Source organism: Gossypium arboreum, chromosome 10 (genome assembly GCF_025698485.1).
Source record: "Gossypium arboreum isolate Shixiya-1 chromosome 10, ASM2569848v2, whole genome shotgun sequence".
NCBI classification, from domain to species: Eukaryota; Viridiplantae; Streptophyta; class Magnoliopsida; order Malvales; family Malvaceae; genus Gossypium; species Gossypium arboreum.
The window spans coordinates 29,215,745-29,237,975 of NC_069079.1; the positions used below are offsets into that span (position 1 = coordinate 29,215,745).

Sequence of the window (22,231 nt, forward strand, 5' to 3'; positions counted from 1 at the left end):
TAAAACATCTGAGTTGGATAAATATCTAGCTGAGGCTAATGAGGAATTTGTTGAAGTTTTTGATATTTTATTGTGGTGGAAAGTGAACAGCCCTAGATTTCTCACTCTTTAAAAAATGGCCAAAGATGTATTAGTTATACCGGTTTCTACGGTTGCTTCGGAGTCTGCATTTAGCATCTTGGGACGTGTGCTTGATCAATATAGGAGTTCTTTAAATTTTAAAATTGTACAAGCTCTTGTGTGTACTCAAGATTGGATTCGAAAATCATCATCACAAGAATACATCAAAAAGATTGAAGAACAAATCCAAGAGCTTGACAAGATTGAAAATGGTATATTTATTGTTTTATTTTAATAGTTTCAATTTTTTTACCATATCACTCCTACTTATTTAATTGATTCAATGTTTAGACTTTTCTTGGAATGCATCAGAACCTACCCTAAATTCATGAGCTTTTGTGAGTTGAAGGCTATGCTTACTATCTTATTCTTATTAACTTATAATCTATTCATTTGTTTATATTATTTTATTTTTTAAAATGCGTATATTTCTATTATATGCTAATTTTTTGCTCATATTTTTTTTGTAGGTTAAGTGCAAATGAAGATCTTTTGGAGAGAAGAAATGGATACAAATGGAGAGTATTAAAGACTTACATTTGAATTAATTTCAAGACTTATGTAAAGTTTTTAATTATGTAGTGATTCAAAGGCTTATGTAATATTTTTAATCATGTAGTGATTCAATATTTAATCAGTAACTTCCAAACTTTCTTACCATGTGAACTGTATTAGAACTGCAATCTAAACTTAACTTTAGGGGGGGTTGATTTTATGCATAGGTATAATTTCGAGTCTTGTACAACTCCCTTTTCTATTCTACATTCTAGAGTCTCCTAGATGGCTGGTGAGTTAGATTTTAAGATTTGACTGCTTTGTATTGCGAAACATTACCTGAAATAATGTAGTTTTGCTCTAACTGTTGATTTCTCTGTAGGTAAAAGATGTTGGCCGAGAAGAGGAGTAAAGATACTATAGGTTTCTCATTCATCAAGCAAGTTGGTACTACTTACGGACTTGGCTAATTGTGATCCATACTGTGGAACAATATCATAAATGAATCCTTGATATTTGATATTTTATTATATCATCTTTATTGATTGTTTAATAGAAAATAAAGCATAGACTTGGAGTTATCTGATTGTAGTTACTAGATGTTGGGATTGTCTTGCTGACAGCTTTGATTGTAGAAAGTTGATTCTGTTAATTCGGGTAATTCAGTTAATTCGGTTAATTTTATACTTATTTTAACCAAAAAAAAAAAATATAATTTTCGGTTAATTCGGTTAACCGATTGAATAAACTGAAAAAATTTCTGTTCGGTTAATTTTTTTGAAAAAATTTCGTTCGGTTAACGGTTAAAATTTTTAAAAGATCGGTTAATTCGATTAATGGTATTTCAAGTCGGTTAACCGACTGAACACCCCTAGTGGCAGCATTGAGGTTCGGAACATGGGTCAACAACTTTTAGCAATCAAAGGCAACAATCATGCGCACTAACCCTACTCATTCTCACTCTTATACTCTCTGTCTACCCTTCCTTTTTTTCTTTTTCTTTTTTTAAAAAAATCAAGAGATGGTGAAATAGGTTCTCCATATTTGCCCTAAAACATTACTGTGTTTTTGTTTTCATGACTAAATTTTTTAGAAAAATTTATTCTAACTCATTATTTTTTTTTGTTTATAACGCTTGTACCAATCAAAAATTTTTCTATAGTTTAGATTTTTTTAATAAAATAACTTTGAGCGTCACGAGTTTACGAACCAAAATCAAAATTACTCTTTTTTCTGATCTCTGACATTAACTATCAAATAGACTTGGACTTAAAATATATCTTATACTCGTCAATGGGTATTGATCTATTATACAAATCGTTAAATTGTCGCTTGAAACTTGCTAACCGAATTTAAAAAATATATATTTTACCATATCAATGACGCCTTTCATGTTTAAATTTGAAATTCGATATGAATTATTTACCGGTTTAAGGATTAGTTATAATGAGATAAATAACTTAATGCTTGTTTTTAAATTTTAATTTAATTAATTGCCATGGTGACCTAATAATAGCAAGGAGTGAAAGATACTTACTTTTAAAGCTTAGGTTTAGTGTGTCATACACTTAAGTTTAAAATGTCCATTTATCCCTTCAATTTAAAAAAAAACACCATAAATCATTTTTAGATTTATTTACTATGAAAGTTTTAAATAAAAATAATTATACTCTTATTATTTATATATGTATTTTCTATTTATTTTATTGATTTATCTATTTTTGATTAAAAATAATGATTTTTTGCCAAATAAAATAATAAAAATTTAATTACATATGTATTACAATACTAAAATAGTATAATGATAAATTTAACTCTCAATGTTTATATTTTCTTTCAACCTTAAAAAAAAAGGTCGGATTTGTCGTTTCTTAAAGGAAAATACTAACTAAAACGTTAAATTTTAAAATGACAACTCACATGGCAATCAACATGTACTTCATGCTATTTTTTTGAATTTTATGAACTTTTTATAAATTTTAAAATTTTAAATTTTAAATTTTTATTAATGTGACATATAGAACAAATAGTGTTATGTCAATATGAAGAAAACATAGATTGTCATACATGTCGTCATGCCAACATTATTAAAAAATAATATTTAGCATTTCCATTAAAAAATAACGATTTAATTTTTTTAAAAGTTGAAAGCTAAATTTAGCTTTAAAAGAGAGAATAATGACCAAATTGACAAAAATATAATCATTGAAAGTTAAATTTGACATTATACCTAAAATTAATATATTTCACTTCAATTAAAATTAAAAAAATTAAATTTATATTTCATTTCGCAATATATTAACCTTAGAGATGAATTCATTGAATTAGTTTTATGTAAAATTAATTAATTATCATTATTTAAAAATTATAATGGAAAAATATTAAAATATAAAATTAAAATAAAATAAAAACAAATAATCTCAAATAAACTGTTTCATGGGCGGGTCACCTTGCTCGACCGAAAAGTAGGAGGGTTTGGACAAAAATATAGGCCCAAAAATAGGTTTGGATAAAAAATAAGACCCATTTAAAAAGCGGGTCAAGAATTCACTAAATTACAAAAAAATGTTATTTTTATGTTATTTTAATGATATTTTCTTATTATTTTCTCCTTATTTTGCTACTATTTCACTATTACATTATTACTATTTTATTGTTATTGTTTGGATATTGTATAACACTTGTTTTATTATTAATTTTGTTATTATTTTAGAGACATTGGTTTGTTAAGTTGCATCTATTTTAGTGTTATTTAAGTATACATATTTTTAAAATTTATTTTTAATATGTTTAGAAATATTTATTTTAATATTTTTAGTATTTTGATGTATTATATATATTTAAAAATTATGTAAAGAAATAATATAAAATTTTTTAATATATGGTCGGTCAAAGTCTTAGTTTTAGTATTTTTATCCTGGTGAGCTTGGACAAATTTTTAGGCCCATTTTTTGGGCTGAGCAGGGCCCGAACCTAACAAACGGGCATAAAATTTTACTTGAGCTCGGCCCGCCCATGAACACCTCTCGATTTCAAAATTAATATTATAATTAAATTTAAATATTTAATATGTATTTACATATAATATTATTAAAAAGGAAAAAAAATAAAGAGAAGACAAGAATAAAATATAATTATTATTAAAAATAAATTTATAAGCAATGAGACTTTAGCTTAATGATAGCTCTCCAAACTTTAAAATTTTAGGATTGAGTGTTATACAATTTAAATCATTTTCGGTTCTCAATATAGATTTATCTACTATAATTAAATTAAATTTGGTTATAATTGTTTAGACTATCTATGTAAAATTTTATAATTTAATTTAATTATACTTAAAATATCTTTACACCTAATTAGATTTTTATGAGTGTTTTACAAATCATAAATAATATTTTTTTTTGTCACTTAAAAAGAAAAAAAAAAAAAGAAGCACTGGGGCCTTGGACTTGGACATCATCATAAGGGGGTGACAACATGAAAATCTTATTTATTTATGGAATTATTTGCATCAAACTTCAAAATCATGCTATGTCTTGCCATGAGAATCCCAGGTTTTGTTTTTTCTTTTCGGATTTTGTTAATGGTTCACTAATCTTTTCTTTCATTGCATACATTGGTATCTATTATGGTACAAATTTTTTTAGTGCAATATATCTATAAAATTTTGAAGTAATTGGATCTTTGAAAAAAATTCAGAATGCTAACTTAACATTTATTTATAATTATGGTATCCCATCATTTCAAGTTTGAAGTTATATTATTTTTTTCCGAATGACTTAAATAAAAGCTTCACACATGAGTCGCACTAAAAAAATTCCTACTCCTATGGTGGACACTCATGGAAATTCCGGTGAAAGTGAAAGTAAAACCGTCAAGTGTTTGGTTGTGAAACAACAAAGCGGAAAGGGGTAGGCAGGTGTTGTCGTCTTGCTGTCTTCGTTTCTCACTTTCACCTGATGTTCCAATTATTAAGTTTTCCTCCTCCCGCTTCCCTAAACTCCATCTGATTTTTATTTTTTAAATTTAAAATTTGTCGGGGACAGATTTTGGAGTTCTAGAAACAGATCATTCCAGTTAAAACTTCATATTGTCTTAAATATTAATAAAATAATTCGACTTATTTTACACTTAGAATGGATTGAAAAAAAAAAAAAAAAGTAAAATTTTGTAATTTCCAACTAAAAAGTGGTGAAATGGAGAAGACTTGAAAATCACGTAATTTTGAATTTGTTTGCATTGCAACACACAAAGAATGATTGCAGATTTATATATATTATACTATTACTTTTTGGGTTGCTTTTGCTTTTTTAAGCATTAAAAAGAATAAATATAAAAGAGAGCATCGAGAAATTCATGGCTACTGTCGAGTGACTGAGGGAGAAATATGATTGCACCATGTCAAATGGTAAAGCAAATAAAACCTGCCACGTGTACATTACTTTAGGATCCTTGTTTGACCAAATATGTATAAAAAAAGACAGAATACATAAACCCAAAGACAAAAAATACTAAACAAAAATGTTTATGTTTCATGCAATCACATTGTCTAATATGATCTGTTTTACACTTCATTTAATTAAAATTTATTCTAATTATTGAAAAACCTAAGAATCATAAAAATAAAAATCCTAGCTTTAGATGCTGCCCCCTTCTTTACTCTATCTCCTCTCTCTCACTTTGTTATTTAGTTAGAACCAAAACAACAGTTACAGTAGCGACACCAACCACATCTACACTTATTTCCATCATTAATTACTATTCATTTACTTTCTTTTTCCTCTTTATTTCTTCTCCATCGCCACCTTTTCAGCTTTGCTCCATTCAACCCATTACCTCTTTCATTGTTTCTCTCATTTTCCCAAAGCTTGAGTTAATCACTAGTTTTTTCATTTTTTTTTTGTTACTTTGGGGGTTTGAAGACTTCGTTTTCTTTAGCTTCAAACTCAAACCAAAATAGGAAGGAAAGCCGTTTTGGTGTGGACACTATCGCTTTGTTTTTGTTTTATATTCGTCCAAAATCAGCTTCTTCATTATCTATCTTCTTTGTCCTTTTTCTACCTTCACCATTTTTAAACTCTTCCTTCTCCTTCTCTGTCTTTTCCCCCCTGTTATAATACCATTACCATGGAAGTTTAGCATTTCTTTGAGTTGAAGGGGCAAAGAAAATGGTGTTAAAGGTCTTGGTTTTTCTGGTTTTGGTTTTGGTTTCAGCTGTTGTTGTGGAGTCGCAACAGCCAACTTTCAACGACGACGTTCTGGGGTTAATCTTCTTCAAAGCAGGGCTCAAGGACCCAACTGCAAAGCTCCAGTCTTGGAGTGCAGATGACAATGATCCCTGCAACTGGATGGGCGTTAAATGTGATCCGACTACTTACCGGGTCACGGAGCTCCATCTCGATGGCTTATGTCTTTCTGGTCATGTTGGTCGTGGCTTATTACGGCTGCCGTTCCTTCAAGTTCTGTCACTTTCCAAAAACAACCTTACGGGGACCATAAACTCCGAGCTTTCTCGCATTGGGAGCTTGCAGGTTATTGATTTAAGTGGAAACAGCTTGTCGGGATCGATCCCCGATGATTTTTTCACACAATGTGGGTCTCTAAGGTCGATCTCTTTTGCGAGGAACAATCTTACAGGGGAACTTCCTGTTTCTTTGAGCTCATGTTCGACGCTTGTGGCGGTTAACTTCTCGTCTAATCAAATTTCAGGGCAGTTGCCATCTGGGATTTGGTATTTGAGGAGCCTTCAATCGCTTGATATGTCTGGTAATTTGTTGGAAGGAGAGATTCCTGAAGGGATCGGGAATTTGTATGATTTGAGACGGATAAATTTAGGAAACAACAGATTCTCTGGGAGGCTACCGGGGGATATTGGGAGCTGTTCACATTTGAAATCGGTTGATTTCAGTAATAATTATTTGTATGGCAGCCTTCCTGATTCAATGAGGAAACTTGGTTCATGTAGTTCAATCAGTTTAGGAGGAAACTCTTTGAGGGGACAAGTTCCAGATTGGATTGGAGAATTGACAAGCCTTGAAAGTTTGGATCTTTCTGCAAATAATTTCTCTGGTAAAGTTCCATCTTCTCTGGGAAATCTGCAGTTACTGAGAGAATTGAATCTGTCAATGAACCAGTTTACTGGTGCATTGCCTGAATCGATGGCTACTTGTTATAACCTATTGGCTATAGATGTCAGCCAGAATCTGTTAACCGGCAATATTCCATCATGGATGTTTAAGATGGGAGTGCAGAGTGCACTGAATTCTGGGAATAAACTTATGGGAAACGTAGAAAATCCTTCATTGGCTTCAACGGTGCCATCCTATCAAGGCATTCGGATGTTGGATCTTTCTTCAAATGCTTTATCTGGTGAAATCCCATCAAACCTTGGGGTTCTTAGCAGCTTGCTCTTCTTTAATATGTCCAGGAACCGTCTCTTTGGTTCCATTCCAGCCAGTGTAGGTGAATTGAAGGCAACACAAGTTATTGATTTAAGCCACAATCTGCTGAATGGAAGCATTCCTTCTGAGATTGGGGGAGCAGTCTCACTCAAGGAACTCAGGTTGCAGAGGAACTTTCTTTTTGGGAAAATTCCAACTCAGATAGTCAAGTGTTCATCATTAACAGTTTTGTAAGTATTTGTTCCTGTTAAGTGCTTATTGAGTTATATATATCTTGATCATGGTAGCCATTACACCTATCCTTGAAGCATTTATTATTCCTTAAACTTAGTTAAGTGAGACCTTTAGTTTAAATTTTCATTGCTATTTGGCTTGTGACTGGTCATAGTTCCTTAAACTTATCAAAAGTATGTTGCAAAATTGTTGTATAAGCCAATGATATCTAAATGACCCTCGTAATTCTCTAGGGAGATCAAAGGCTCCTTGCTATCATCTTGGGCTAATGGTTTGTGCAGTGTTTAGTGGAAACCCCGAACCAAAGCCGTTGCTTGCAATGTAGCATAACTCGTTCTACATTTGAATTCTGTTAACAGTTTTGTGCTGGTTTCATTACAATGGTACAGAATTCTGTCCCGGAACAACTTATCTGGCTCGATCCCTACTGCCATTTCAAACTTGAGCAACCTCCAGTATGTGGATTTATCATTGAATGACTTTACCGGAAGCTTACCGAAAGAGCTAGCAAATCTTTCTCAACTCATGTTCTTTAATATCTCTCACAACCACCTTCATGGTGAACTACCACTTGGGGGCTTCTTCAACACTATTCCTACTTCATCCGTCTTGGGAAATCCATCGTTGTGTGGTTCGGTTGTTAACCGCTCTTGCCCTGCTGTCCATCCCAAGCCCATTGTCCTCAACCCTAACTCGTCAGACTCCATCGGTGGCTCCTCTCCTAATCATCATCGCAAGAAAATTGTGCTTAGCATCTCTGCCATCATTGCCATTGGTGCAGCGGCATTCATTGTCATTGGTGTAGTAGCTATCACTGTCCTCAATATCCATGTCCGTTCTTCTATGTCTCGTGCTCCTGCAGCTCTCACCTTATCTGTAGGGGAAGATTTTAGTTGTTCTCCCAACAATGATCCAAACTATGGCAAGCTTGTAATGTTTTCAGGGGATGCCGACTTTGTTGCTGGTGCCCATGCGTTGCTTAACAAGGATTGTGAGATTGGTCGTGGAGGGTTTGGAGTTGTTTATCGAACAATCCTTCGTGATGGGCGTTCAGTGGCCATTAAGAAGCTGACTGTTTCAAGTTTGATCAAGTCTCAAGACGAATTTGAAAGGGAAGTTAAAAGACTTGGAAAGATTAGGCACCATAATCTTGTAGCTCTTGAAGGATATTACTGGACTCCTCCTCTGCAGCTCCTCATTTATGAATTTGTTTCGAATGACAGCTTGTATAAGCACCTCCATGAGCCTGACAGAAGTTGCCCCTCTTGGCGACAACGATTCAACATAATTCTCGGTATGGCCAAGGGTCTAGCCTATTTGCACCGTATGAATGTCATTCACTACAATCTTAAATCAACCAATGTTCTTATAGATTGCTCCGGGGAGCCCAAGGTCGGAGATTTTGGCCTTGCAAGGCTACTGCCGACATTAGACCGTTGCGTTTTAAGCAGCAAAATCCAAAGTGCACTTGGTTACATGGCTCCTGAATTCGCTTGTAAGACGGTAAAAATAACTGAGAAATCCGACGTGTATGGCTTTGGGGTTTTGGTCTTAGAAGTGATTACAGGGAAGAAGCCAGTGGAATACATGGAGGATGATGTGGTGGTGCTGTGTGAAATGGTAAGGGAAGCACTCGAGGATGGTAAGGTGGAAGAATGTGTCGACGGGAGGCTTCGTAGTAACTTCCCGACAGAAGAGGTAATTCCAGTTATAAAGCTTGGTCTAATATGTGCATCTCAAGTGCCGTCAAATAGACCAGACATGGAAGAAGTAGTGAACATATTAGAGCTAATCCAATGCCCTTCGGAAGGCCAGGAAGAGGTGGAGTAAGTTATTCGGGTCCGAGAAAAGAACGAAACAGAGCGGTGTGTCACGGTGAAGATGAATCCAGTTTGTTCAACAGAAGAAGAAAAGAAAAGAGTTCAATCTACCAACCCAGTTTCCCTCAATTCTTTGTTCTTTTAATGTTGTATTTTTGTTTGTGCCTTATTTTCCCTTTTCCTTTATTCAGTATTTTGTTACAAAAGAGTTTCGCTTACTGGATTCTTTATCACCGGCTGCATATCGAACACATATTTTCAACTTTATTAGTGCCATGCCATGCATCAAATTTCAATATTTGTATATTTAAAAAGATAATAAAAAAATAAAGGAAAGAAAAGCAGACAAGGTGGGAAATCAAAACATTAAAGTGAAAGTAGAAGAGTTGAATGGTATGATGGAAACATATGATAATGTTGAAGAAAAGCACTTATTTGCTTTATCTACACTTTTTTCTTTTAATTAACTAATTAAATTTGTTTTTTGGGAGTGGTGGCAGCCTTTAGGTTAGGAACATGGGTCAACAAATTTTAGCAATCAAAGGCAACAGTCATGCGCACTAATCCTACTCATTCTCACTCTTATACTCTATGTCTACCCTTCCTTTTTTTTTTATTTTTTGTATTACTTAAAAAGGAAAAAAGCATTGGGGAGCTTGGACATCATCATAAGGGGCTGACAACATGAAAATCATACCATGTCTTGCATGAAAATGGTGGCAAACATGGAATTATCTGCATCAAACTTCAAAATCATGCTATGTCTTGCCATGAGAATCCCAGGTTTTGTTTTTTCTTTTCGGATTTTGTTAATTGTGGAAAGCATGGCATTCTATATTCACTAATCTTTTCTTTCATTAAAAATTTTGAATAAATAATGCATTTATTATTTCTTTTGAAATAAGATAATTCAAATTCACGTTATTTAAAAAAAAAATGAACACTCCATCAGGAAGCATCAATTTGAGTTTCTATTTATATATTATTATGTTATTTTACTAAGATTGGATTAATTAAGGTTTATAAATATGATTAAAAATATTTAATTACTAAATTAATATACTTTTATATTTAATATATTTTATTTAATTTTAAGAAATTAATTACATTTTAATTATAAAATTAATAATATTTAATCCAAATATTTAATATTCTTGACTACTCTAATAAAATTTTAGATGAGATTTAAAAAAAATTACTATTCTAACAAAAATAAATTTTATGTTAGCGTGATGAGTTGAAATAAGTCCTTTAAAAAATTAATTATCAAAATTATTAATAGTGCTAATTATTTAGAATAACTAATAACATGATTTTTTCTATTTTTAATCATTATAAGATAATGGTAAAATTGTAGTTTCGGTTTATGTATGCTCACATTTAATACTACATCTTACAATAACATTAGTTAGTTTAAATAATTTGTATACTTATACGTGATAATTATCTTATTATTTTACTATCATATCCTTTCTATCTTGACAAGTATACAAGAATTTTTTAAAAAGGTTATTTGTAATTGAAATGTGAAAATTGATTTTTTCCAACTATTTATAAACAACTTGGTAAAAAAAAAACAGAAGAAGAAAGAGAGAGACTATGAACGTGGCAAAGTGACATTTTTTTATGGTCCCTATACTATACTCAAATTTAAGACTTAATTTTTATACTTCAATTTCTTAACATAATTTGGTACCTTAACTTTTACAATATCATTGATTAGTCCAAATACTTTATTTTGATTAAAATGATGATGTAATTTTTAAGAGTTGTTAACACAATTAAAATTATCTATTAAATTCACGTATTTTACAATGTCTTTTTGTTACATGGTTATTACATGACTATCATGTAAGTATTTTTTAAAAAATTCAATATATCACTCTAACGAATTTAATAATTAGAGTTTAATTTTAAATTCAAAAATAGAAAAAGTAAAATTATAAAAACTGAATACACGAAGAAAAGGGAGACCTGAAGTATATTTTAATTTACAAAAATTATTCAATAATTTAATTAGCAAAAGAAAATTTATATATATAATAAAATATTGTGCCTATAATTGTATAAGCAATAAATACATGTAAGAAGAGTAAAGGGCACGTAGAGAAATAAATGATTACTATCATTATAAAACAAAAACTTAAGAGATAAGGCATTATTCATTTATGAATATCATAATATTGTGTTCCTTCTTTTAAAACAACAACATTATTTGCTTTAACCATATTTTAAATTTTTTGCCTCTCATCTTAACTTTAAATTTCTTTATATTTAATTAAATTTAAATTTATTATGTTGAGCTGGTAATTATATTTTATATTTATAATGATTAATTTTGATTGAAATTGTTATTATCGATATAATTTCAAAAAATAATATTATTCAACTTATAATGTTGACAATTCCAATCAAAATTAAATTTTGTTAAGGGAGGTGAATAATCAAGATAATCGATGTCATACAGTTATCGATCATACTAATCGATACATATTTTTCTAGTTCTAAACCGACATAAAAATAAAAACAATACTTCCATAACCTTGCAAATAATATATATATATAAAGTGAAAATAAAAATGTTATAAAATACTTATAAATATTTTTATTTAATTTCAAGTATAACTAAATATTAAAAAAATAACAGCTAGATTTGGCTTCGGATGAATACAAACTTTTGATTTCCAGGTTTGGCTTGAGGGAGTATAAAAATATTAAATTTGAATAATATGTTATTTATACCCTTCCGTCACTCGATTCTGTGTCAGCACTAGACATATCGATACTTTTTGTGTTGACATTTTTTCAAATAGTATCTCGACAGACCACCTTAACCTCACCATCTCTAAGTATGATTATCCATTTCATCTCGAGGGAGTCATTCACCCGAGTTTAAGTGTGAATATTGTCCTAGTGTAAACATACTTTCAGGACAATAAAGAGTTTATTTAAGCATAGCTTCCTTATATTGATAGAGTCTCGTGATATACGAGCATGGTTATTCTTTATGCATTTTGTGGGGCTAAATGTATATCCCGTCATGTCATATCAATGAACAAAACGACCTCTCATCTAAATACCATGCAAAAGGATGGAGAAAAGATCAATCTTTTGGCACCCTAAAGTTATCCCATACTTCTATTTAAGGTTTAATGGTAAAAATGTCTTTAGCAAAAACTCAATAAAGTCCTCCTCAAGAATTTGTATGTAATTAAGTATTTAAAGTTGAAAATTTAATCAATCAAACTCTGATTAAGTTTGACTATTAAGTTTTGCTAACATGATAATAGACAAATCGGATGACGACATGTGTTAGTCACGTGTACATCATGCTAACATGGCATTTTATCACATCAACAAGTATTTTTTTTAAAATAATAATAATCTAAATAAATAAATTTTATTAATAATTATTTAAAAAACCAAATCTAGGATGAACTTGGATAGATAATTGTCCAAATTCATTTGAACGTAGACAACTAACTTGTCTAAGTTCATCATTGCCATGACTTTTGAGATAATTATAAAAAATTATAGAAAGTTTATAAAAATAATTATTTAAGAATTATTAGAAATTATAATTTTTTATCAAAGTTATTAAAAATTATTAAAAACCACATGCGAGAATGATCTTGGATGAATGATTGTTCATGTACATTTTAATCTAGACAACCAATTGTCGAGGTGCATCTGAACCTAGTTTTTAATAATTATTAAAAATTATGAAATAAATTATAAAAAATTAAAATTGTTAATAATTATAAGAAATTATTGAAAATTTGGACAATAAATTTGAATATTTTAAGGATTATTTATTATGAATAAAATAATTCATTGCTAGCAAACTTCTGTTGTGGATCAAAATATTTAAGAAAATAAAAATAGAGAAAGGAGGGAAGGGAAAGATTCAATAAAGAAGAGAAAACACAGAGATGATACAAGATTCATAATATTTTTTTAGATGCTACAACTAATACCCTTGTGTCTCTTTTATACTAGCATGGACTGGTGTACATTATTATCCCAATATTACCATCAATGTAACGTACATTTACAATCTAACCCAACAAATGACAAAAGCTAAATTAAGCTCGTATCATTACTCCCATCCTAAAAAGAATCCTTGTCCTCAAAGATTAAGCATTTTCAGATCTGTGTTTAATGTTGAAGTCTACTTTCATTATCGACAAACATGGTCCTAGGTGCAATGAACTATTCCAATATAGACACCAAAATGTTGCAACATTTATCCATAAGATGTAACCATATTGTTGAGGCCGTCAAACAACTACATCATTCACAAGCCTCGCACTAAAATTTGTTTCTATAATCTCTATGTTGACATCTTGAATTCTAAAATATTATAAAGCACCTTGTTTATCTCCAATAGTGCATTGAGATTGCCATACGATTTGGTAAGGTGGTGAATGCTTGCATTTGTACTAATAAAAATCACAAACTTCCCTAAAGTTTCCATCTTAAAGTTTGCAACCTTTTTCATCAAAAAAAGACTTCATGCCTTTCAATGGTACCACACACCATTGCTGCAAACCCGTAACAATCCATAATATTTGTATAATGTGCAAACAATCTTTTATGAGTGAAGTCTAAAGAAAAACTATGTTACTAATTAGAACAATTTGCCTTAGACAACCACACATTTCCATTAACAAAAGCCAAAATCGATAAGGGTCACAAACTCTAACAAGTTCATTCACATATATGGTTGTTCGTAAATAAGCATTTCCATTATCAACAAGTATCAATAAATAAAGCCCTATAGAGATTTCCTCATATGTGACCTAAGAAACGTATTCAATAACACAAGATTACACATGTAATGTTGAAGAATTCATACCCATTTGCGTAACTAATTTCTCATTGTCATTTGATGATATGAAATAAAAAAATGAGTTTAGTTGAAGAAGGTAACCTCATCTCATAGTTTTACAATGACGATTTTGAATCCATATGAGGTTGGGTATTCGAGTTGAATGCCTTATTAACCTGCAAATCATAGGCTAACTCATCTATTCTCACAAGCATTTGATTAAGCACCAAAGTTGCTTTTGTGTGAAAGTTTTCAAGATCATTTTGTGTTCCACTTTGCAACCACTCGAAAGAACAATCGATTTTGGACTCTAATTGAGCAAGTAGTTGAGCAACCACCTCTTTTGATAGCATCATTCTAAAATCAATTGTAACTAAGATCAATTGCTCTGATACCTTTGTTATAGATTAAAATATTCGAGAAAGAAATTACAAATATAGAAAAAAAGAAGGGGGATAGGATGAGAAGGGAAAGAGTCAAGATAAAAGAGAAAAGATAGAGAGGATGCAAATTCATAATATATTTTTTAGATACTACAACAAATAGCCTTATGTTTCTGTTATACTAGTATTAACTATTTTTCATTATTATCTCAATATTACCCTTAATGAAACATACATTTACAAACTTAACCCAACAAATGATAAAAATTAGAATTAAGCCTGTATCAATACTCCCATCTTGCAAAGAATCCTTATCCTCAAGGATTAAGCCTTTTTGGATCTCTGTTAAAGACTATCTCCATTATCGGAAAACATGATCCTAAGTGTACTACACGGTTCCAATATGGACACCAAAATGTTGCAACAATGGGATATGATTATGAGGTCTTGTACCGAAAGGGGTCTTGTACTGAAGCTCTTTTTAAGAAACAAGATGTTTTGAGTCAATTGCTAATGTTAACCATTGTGTCCATAGAGTTATTTCATAAAATTCGAATTTCTTGGGTTTTTGACCCAAAGTTACAACAACTCATTCAGAAACTTGAAGTCAATCCATCTACTTTTCCTTAGTATAGTTGGGATGGCAGATAGCTTAAACGCAAAACAAAGTTATTAGATGGAAATGATTTGGCTTTGCAAGAATAGTTGCTGCATTACTTTTATAACAGTGTTATGGGAGACATTTCGAAGCTTATGTCATTGACAATATAATTGCCAAAATATTGTTTTGGAAGGGCTTTCAAAAGGATGGTCGTATGGTAAGAGAATGTTCAGTGTGTCAAAGATGTAAATTTGACAACTCTGCCAAACTGGGATTGCTTCAGCCTTTATTGATACCTGACCGTGCTTGGGTTGATGTTAGTATGGATTTTTGGAAGGATTGTCAAAGTCCAGGGGTAATGATATCATTTTGATGGTGGTTGATAGGCTCACAAAGTATGGTCACTTTATTCCCTTAGCACATCCTTTTATTGCCGTGAAGGTGGCTCATGATTTTTTAAATCAAGTTTGCAAATTGCATGGGGTTCCGAGTAGTATTGTTTTTTATTGTGACAACATATTTATTAATACTTTTTGGCAAGAATTTTTCAAATGGTTGGGAACAACCTTGAAGCCATCCACAATTCATCATCCGGAGTTTGATGGTCAACGGGAGTTTGTTAATAGATGTTTAGCCTCCTATTTGTGTTGTATGACGAGGAAACAACATCGTGATTGGCTTAATTGGATGCCCCTAGTTGAGTGGTGGTATAACACATCTTACCACCCTGTCATTCACAGAATATCGTATAAAGCTCTTTATGGCCAAGACCCTCCTATTCATCTTCCTTATCTAGCAAGAGAATCCTTGGTTACTGCAGTTGATCAGAGTCTCTAAGAGAGAGAAGTAACCTTGTCCATGTTAAAATTTTATTTGGCAAGAGCTTAAAACCAAATGAAGACATTGGCTGATAGGAAAAAAAAGTGAGAGGACCTTTGAGCCAGGTGACTAGGTTTACTTGAAACTCCAAACATATTGCCAGCAATTTGATCAACAACGCCATTGTCAGAAGCTTGCTTCGAAATTTTTTGGCCTTTTCTCTGTGCTTGAAAAAGTGGAACAGGTAGCTACAAATTATTGTTGCTTTCGGGTTCTAAAATTCATCCCACGTTTCATGTTTTTAAACTTAAGAAACATATTAGTAAGGTGCCTTCACAATCTTCTTTACATATAGTCAAGTTAGATGGCACTTTATTATTTCAAATTTTAGACAGACGCGTGGTAAAGAAGGGCAATCGCGTAGTTATTGAGGTTCTTGTTTGATGGTCTATACATTCCTTGAGAACTCCACGAGGGAGGTTCTTTATGACCTTCAGAAACGTTCCCTGATTCCAATACTTGAGGACAATGATTGCTTACATAGGAGGGGTATTTGATATGGGATCAACTCAGACGTTATTGAATTCTATTTCAAATTTGTTTTTTTGTTGTAACACCCCTCACCCGTATTCAACACCAGAATAGGGTTACAGAGCATTATCAGACTTACAACAAATTTAAACATTTAATTCTCATATAAATTTACATTTCATGCAATCATTAATCAAACTCAAGCATAATGTCCCTATAACGAGCCTACGAGGCCTTAAACATACTTTGGGAGTGGTTCAGGACTAAATCGATTACTTAAGAAACGTTCACAAAACTTTGAAAAATTGTCTCAAAACAGGAGACACACGCCCGTGTGGTCTGGCCGTGTGTCTCACACGGCCACCAAACACGCCCGTGTCATAGATAGTGTGGACATTTGAAATGGAAGCACATGGCCGTGTCCCAGCCCGTGTCCAACCCCGTGTAACTCTCTGACTTGGGTCACATGGCTAACACACACGCCCGTGTGCCCTAAAAATGGCCACACATGTCGGTGTGCTAGGTCGTGTGCTAGGCCGTGCTAAACCTATAGGGTATACTGACTTATGCTACACGGCCAAGTCACACGCCCGTGTGTGAGGCTGTGTAGAGCATACTGACTTAATTTCAAAATCAACACCAGAGGACACACGGCAGTGTACTTGACCGTGTGTCACACACGGCTAAAACACACGCTCGTGTGGACAAAAATAAACTATTTACTAAGCCATTTTGCCACTCAAATTGTCACACACTTATATCACAATTCAAAGCACCAACACAAGGCATAATAGGCATTAAATCCACCTCAACCAAGTGTCATTCAAACCATTTTAATGCCAACAATATACAAGACACATAATATTTCAATTTTCCATTCAATTCATACCAAAAATCAACTACTTCAAACATCAAAATGACCAAACTCAAATATACATTATTTGGCCTAATTTCACAAACATACCAACATTCACAAATCATCAATTTAACATTCATAATACCTATTATTAACAATCATCACACAACCATCAACCAACTCAATTCACAAGATATAAACATATCTATATATACATGATTCAACATGCCAAAATAGACCAAAATATGCCATCACTCATGGCTATTCATACAAACCAAAATATATACATTTACAAGCCAATTCATTTGGCCAAAATCATTATCAAGTCATAACTAAAATGACCAAAGTCCCTATACATGCCATATACTTAAAATACCAAATTCATAGGTACCAAAAGATAGGTGGATAGTGTGAAGCGATCTCTAACGATCCTCGTATCTGAGCTAGCTTTGATAACACTATAAAACACAGAGAAATACACAAAGTAAGCTTTATAGTTTAGTAAGCTCATATGAAATAAACTTAATGTAATCCCATAAATATAACTCAATAATTTGAATACAACAATATGTAACTTACAATAGTTAACAAACAATATGTAGCTTACAATAGTTAACAAACCTTTCAAATTCTCAATTTTGAGATTATACAATACTTTCACAAGTTTCCTCGATTTGAAACTTATAATTCATGTACATACATGTATCATTTAACATCAATCTCATACTTATCCACCACTTTCGTATACCCATTAAACTATTCGAAATAGAATTAGGATACTAAAGGTCTCACATGTTAAGTACCTATACCATGGCCCGTAGCCAAATCAAGGTAACTTATCTCCGAAGTACTGATATCATGGCCTGAAGCCAAATCAGCCAATATGCATGGCCTGAAGCCAAACCAGTATAACTCGCACCCGAAGTGCTATATCATGGCCTGAAGCCAAATCAATATATCCCCTAATGACATTTCACTAGCATCTTAAACTATTCCTAAGGTTCAACTGAGATTTCGAATGTCGAATCATTGTCGAATCACTATCGTTCATATCCACAATCTCTTATTCACAATTTGTGAAATATCAAAGCATATGAAATACATTTGTATTGAAATTTATCATATACGAACTTACCTCGAATGTGGAAACGATGAAATAAGTCTTTAGTCGATAACTTCCGTTTTTCCCCGATCCAGATCTGAATTTCACTTTTCTTGATATAAATATATTCAAAATTAACTTATTTAATCATTTCTCTATTCAATTTAACCAAAACACACATTAGGGCTATTTTACACATTTTCCCCTAAACTTTCACATTTTTACAATTTAGTCCTTATTACAAAAATTCATGCAAATTTCAAAAAACCCATGCTTAGAAGAATTACTATTATGCCCCCTAGAAACCCATATTTTTCATTTATTTCATATTTTATCCAAAAATTTTCAACATTTATCAATTTAATCCCTATTTTGCAATTTCACTAAAAATAACTTAACAAAACTTGTATATCTACCAACGAGCATTCATAATCTATCAAGAAACTTCAAAATACACATGTATTCATCAATAGAATCATTCAAAATCTTTAACAGTTTTGAAAAATAGTCCCTGGGCTTGCTAGTTCTAGATGCAACGATCATAAAAACATAGAAATCATTAAAAACCAAGTCGAAAATCACTTACATGCTCAATATACTATGGTCGAACCTTTCAAAGAATAAAAATGGTGTTTTTCCTTACTTTCGACTAGAATAAGATGAAAGCACCAAAATTTGTTTTATTTTATTTTATTTTATTAACTTAATTACACATTTTACTAAATTATCCTTTAATTAAAACATTAAAAATTCACTTATATATGTCCATCTTTGTCCACTGACTTTTATAATGGTCTAATTACAACATAAGGACCTCAACTTTAAGGTTCTATAGCTATTTAACACCTTTAACTAATAGAACAATACTTTTGCATTTTACGCAATTTAGTCTTTTTTATCAAATTGAGCAACCAAATGCTAAAATTTCTTAATGAAAATTTCACACCATCATATATTCATGCTGTAAAAATTAAAGTAATAATAAAATAAATATTTTGACCTTAGATTTTTGGTTTCAAAGCCACTGTTCTGATTTAACTAAAAACGAGTTGTTACAAATGAATGTTTTTTTCTGTTAAACTATTAGTTTAGGGATTAGCTGTAATTGGAATGAGTTGTTATTGTAATATTTGATTACTGAAACATTGCCGTATAAATAAGGACTATTAACACATGTGAAGATCATCCAAAATTTGACTAATATTCTTTTCTCGTTTCTCATCTCCATTCTTGTCAATTTATTTGATCTCAATCAAATTGGTTGCACCTAGGATCATATTTGTCAATAATGGAAGTGGTTTTCAATAGAGATCCCAAAAAGCTTAATCCTTGAAGACAGGGATTCTTTGTAGGATACGAGTGTTGGTACAAGCCTAACTCTAGCTTTTTTTCATTTGTTGGGTTAGATTGTAAATGCATGTTTCATTGAAGGTAATATTGGGAACTAATTAATACTAGTACAAAAGAGAAACGAAGCTATTGGTTGTATCATCTAAAAAAATATTATGAATTCGTATCCTTTAATTAATACTAGTACAAAAGAGACACAAAGCTATTGGTTGTATCATCTAAAAAAATATTATGAATTCGTATCCTTTAATTAATACTAGTAAAAAAGAGACACAAAGCTATTGGTTGTATCATCTAAAAAAATATTATGAATTGGTATCCTTTGTGTCTTTTCTCTTCTTTCTCCTTCTTTATCATCTATAATTTCTTTCTCAAATATTTTCAACAACTTATTTATTTCTTCTTCTTCTTTTTTAAAAAGAATGTTTCTCAATATGAAAGAATGAAAATAACTTGTAATTAAAACATATTCCATAAACTACATTAGGAGTAAAGAAACATGTTTTGTAATATAAAACCCATACAAATACATGCTTGTATATGTCCGAACAATCTCTTTTTTTTATATTTTTAATAATATCTTATAATTTTTAATAATTTAAAACAATATTCATAATTTATTTTATAACTTTTTTTTAATAAAAGCTGATACTGTTATTAATGAGAGAGATAAAAACAGTCAGTTACAAGCCTTGAAAAGAGGAAAAAAAAATAGCTGCCTATCACTAAATAGTCACCAAAACGGTGCCTTGAAACACTCCAAAAGAAACAAATCAAAAAACTGTTCAAAATATGAAATTGTAAAATGAAACGACAAAACAAGAAAAGAAAGGAAAAAACCCAGCTTGGAACCATTCTTCTCTGAAAAAACTAATAACACCATGTATCAGCCATTAATGAGACCATTTTCCTTCCAAGATCAAACCTTTCAGATCCTTCGTCTCTGTCAAAATCTTGAGTTCTTTGGGAAAACAAAATCGCTAAGCCTGGACTCTTCTTCTCCATCTAACTTTAGACAATGCCGTTTCTTCTATCTTGATTCACTAAACCTTGCACCGCAGGCGGTGCCTTCTCAATCCAGTATCGGAGGAACTCGTAACAACATCCTTCCTTTGCCATCTCATGAGCTACTTTTTTGGCTTCCCTTGGTATATACTAGAAACTCAATCTTCTGAAAATGGGTATTCTCCCCTTGATTTCTTGAATCAGACTACTAACACTCGATCTATCTTCCTCTGTAGAGTTCAACTTGCGTACCATGGTTAGCATGTCTCATTCAATGCAAATGTCCTGAAAACTCATTTCTTCAACCATAGTGATGGCTTACAGACATGCCCTCGCCTCAGCCATAACTGGATCTGATACATTCTCCCATGGAAAGGTACAAGCAGCCATTACCAAACCTTCCTTATTACGCGCAATAATCCCTGAAATAGATCTTTTTGTATTTTGGTTAAAAGAAGCATCAAAATTAATTTTTATGATATCATTGCCTGGTGGTTTCTACACTAAAGAATGAGCTTCATGCATATTCTTAAAAATCTCCCCCATAAAATCTATTTCTGCACAAGAAGCCTTGACAAAACCTACTACTTCGTCTACTTGTTCTCGCACTCCTTCATGATAGATCTTGTTGCGATTGTACCAAATAGCCCAGTAGGCAATAGATCTAATTTTGCGTACTTCTGTATTCTGGCTAAAAAATTATGTTTCTAACCATTTCTTCCAAATTGGATCTCTATTTCATGTTGAAATTGACACCCCCAATCCCCACAACACCTGTTGTGTGAAAAAGCAATCCCTGAAGAGATGTTCCACTGATTCCTCATTAGATCGACACACCAGGTACAACGTGTTAACAACTAGATGATGTACTTTTAAATTATACATAGTGGGTATGAAGCCATTGGAAATTTTCCACATAAATATTTGAATTTTACTTGGCAATTTAAGCTTCCATAGTTTTGTAAAAAAATTAGATGCAATTTCATTATGTATTCTATTACCCCATCTGTAATAAGCCATTGATAGCCACTTTTTGTTGTGTATACTCTTGTATTGTTGCCTCTCCATACTAAGACATCTTACGTTCTACTGCTTGCCAAAGGTATTGAAAGAATGCATTTTAGCTATTCCTCTCTAAATTACGCTCAAATAATATCCTACTTCCAGGTATTTGTTTCTTTGTCGATTAAATCAGACACTTTTGTATACCTGATATAAATATTCTAACATTGAATTCTGACACTGCCAGGTATTGGGAGTCAACGATCATTCCAAATGCTGACTGAATTACCATCTCCAATTCGCCACCCAAGCCCTTCCTCGAGAAGATGTCTGGCTCCTAAAATGCTACGCCAGGTATACGAAGGGTAAGAACCTATGCTAGCACTCATAAACTCTCCTTTTGGAAAATACTTAGCTTTCATGACACGCAGAAATAAATAATCATGCTGCATAATAATTTTCCACTCCTACTGCGCTAACAGGGCCAAATTAAACATTGATAAATCTTTAAAACCTAAGCCTCACTCCATTGACACCAATGAATACTTCTATTTGTTTTAGAATTATGCCACCAAAATTTACTCATAATACTCTCAAGTTCTTGACAAAACGAAATTGATAGCTTGAAACATTGCATAGCATAGATCGGTATTGCTTGCAAAATAGACTTTAGAAAGACCT

At 31.9% G+C, this 22,231-nt stretch overlaps 1 protein-coding gene across 1 annotated transcript; it reads left to right on the forward strand.

The window, feature by feature from the left end:
• The first annotated feature begins 5,216 nt into the window (after window positions 1-5,216).
• Window positions 5,217-9,276, forward strand: LOC108486938 (leucine-rich repeat receptor-like protein kinase PXC2). The gene is made up of 2 exons (XM_017791110.2): window positions 5,217-7,246; window positions 7,640-9,276. The coding sequence occupies exons 1-2, from the start codon at window positions 5,784-5,786 to the stop codon at window positions 9,078-9,080; spliced, it is 2,904 nt and encodes a 967-aa protein (XP_017646599.1). The 5' UTR covers window positions 5,217-5,783; the 3' UTR covers window positions 9,081-9,276.
• The last annotated feature ends 12,955 nt before the right edge of the window (window positions 9,277-22,231 follow it).

What these genes read in the sequence shown, in the direction of transcription:
- LOC108486938 (XM_017791110.2), top strand. Translation starts at nt 5,784, where the DNA reads ATGGTGTTAAAGGTCTTGGTTTTTCTGGTTTTGGTTTTGGTTTCAGCT. An exon ending in TGTTCATCATTAACAGTTTT is followed by an intron (nt 7,247 to 7,639) that starts GTAAGTATTTGT and finishes ACAATGGTACAG; the next exon opens with AATTCTGTCCCGGAACAACT.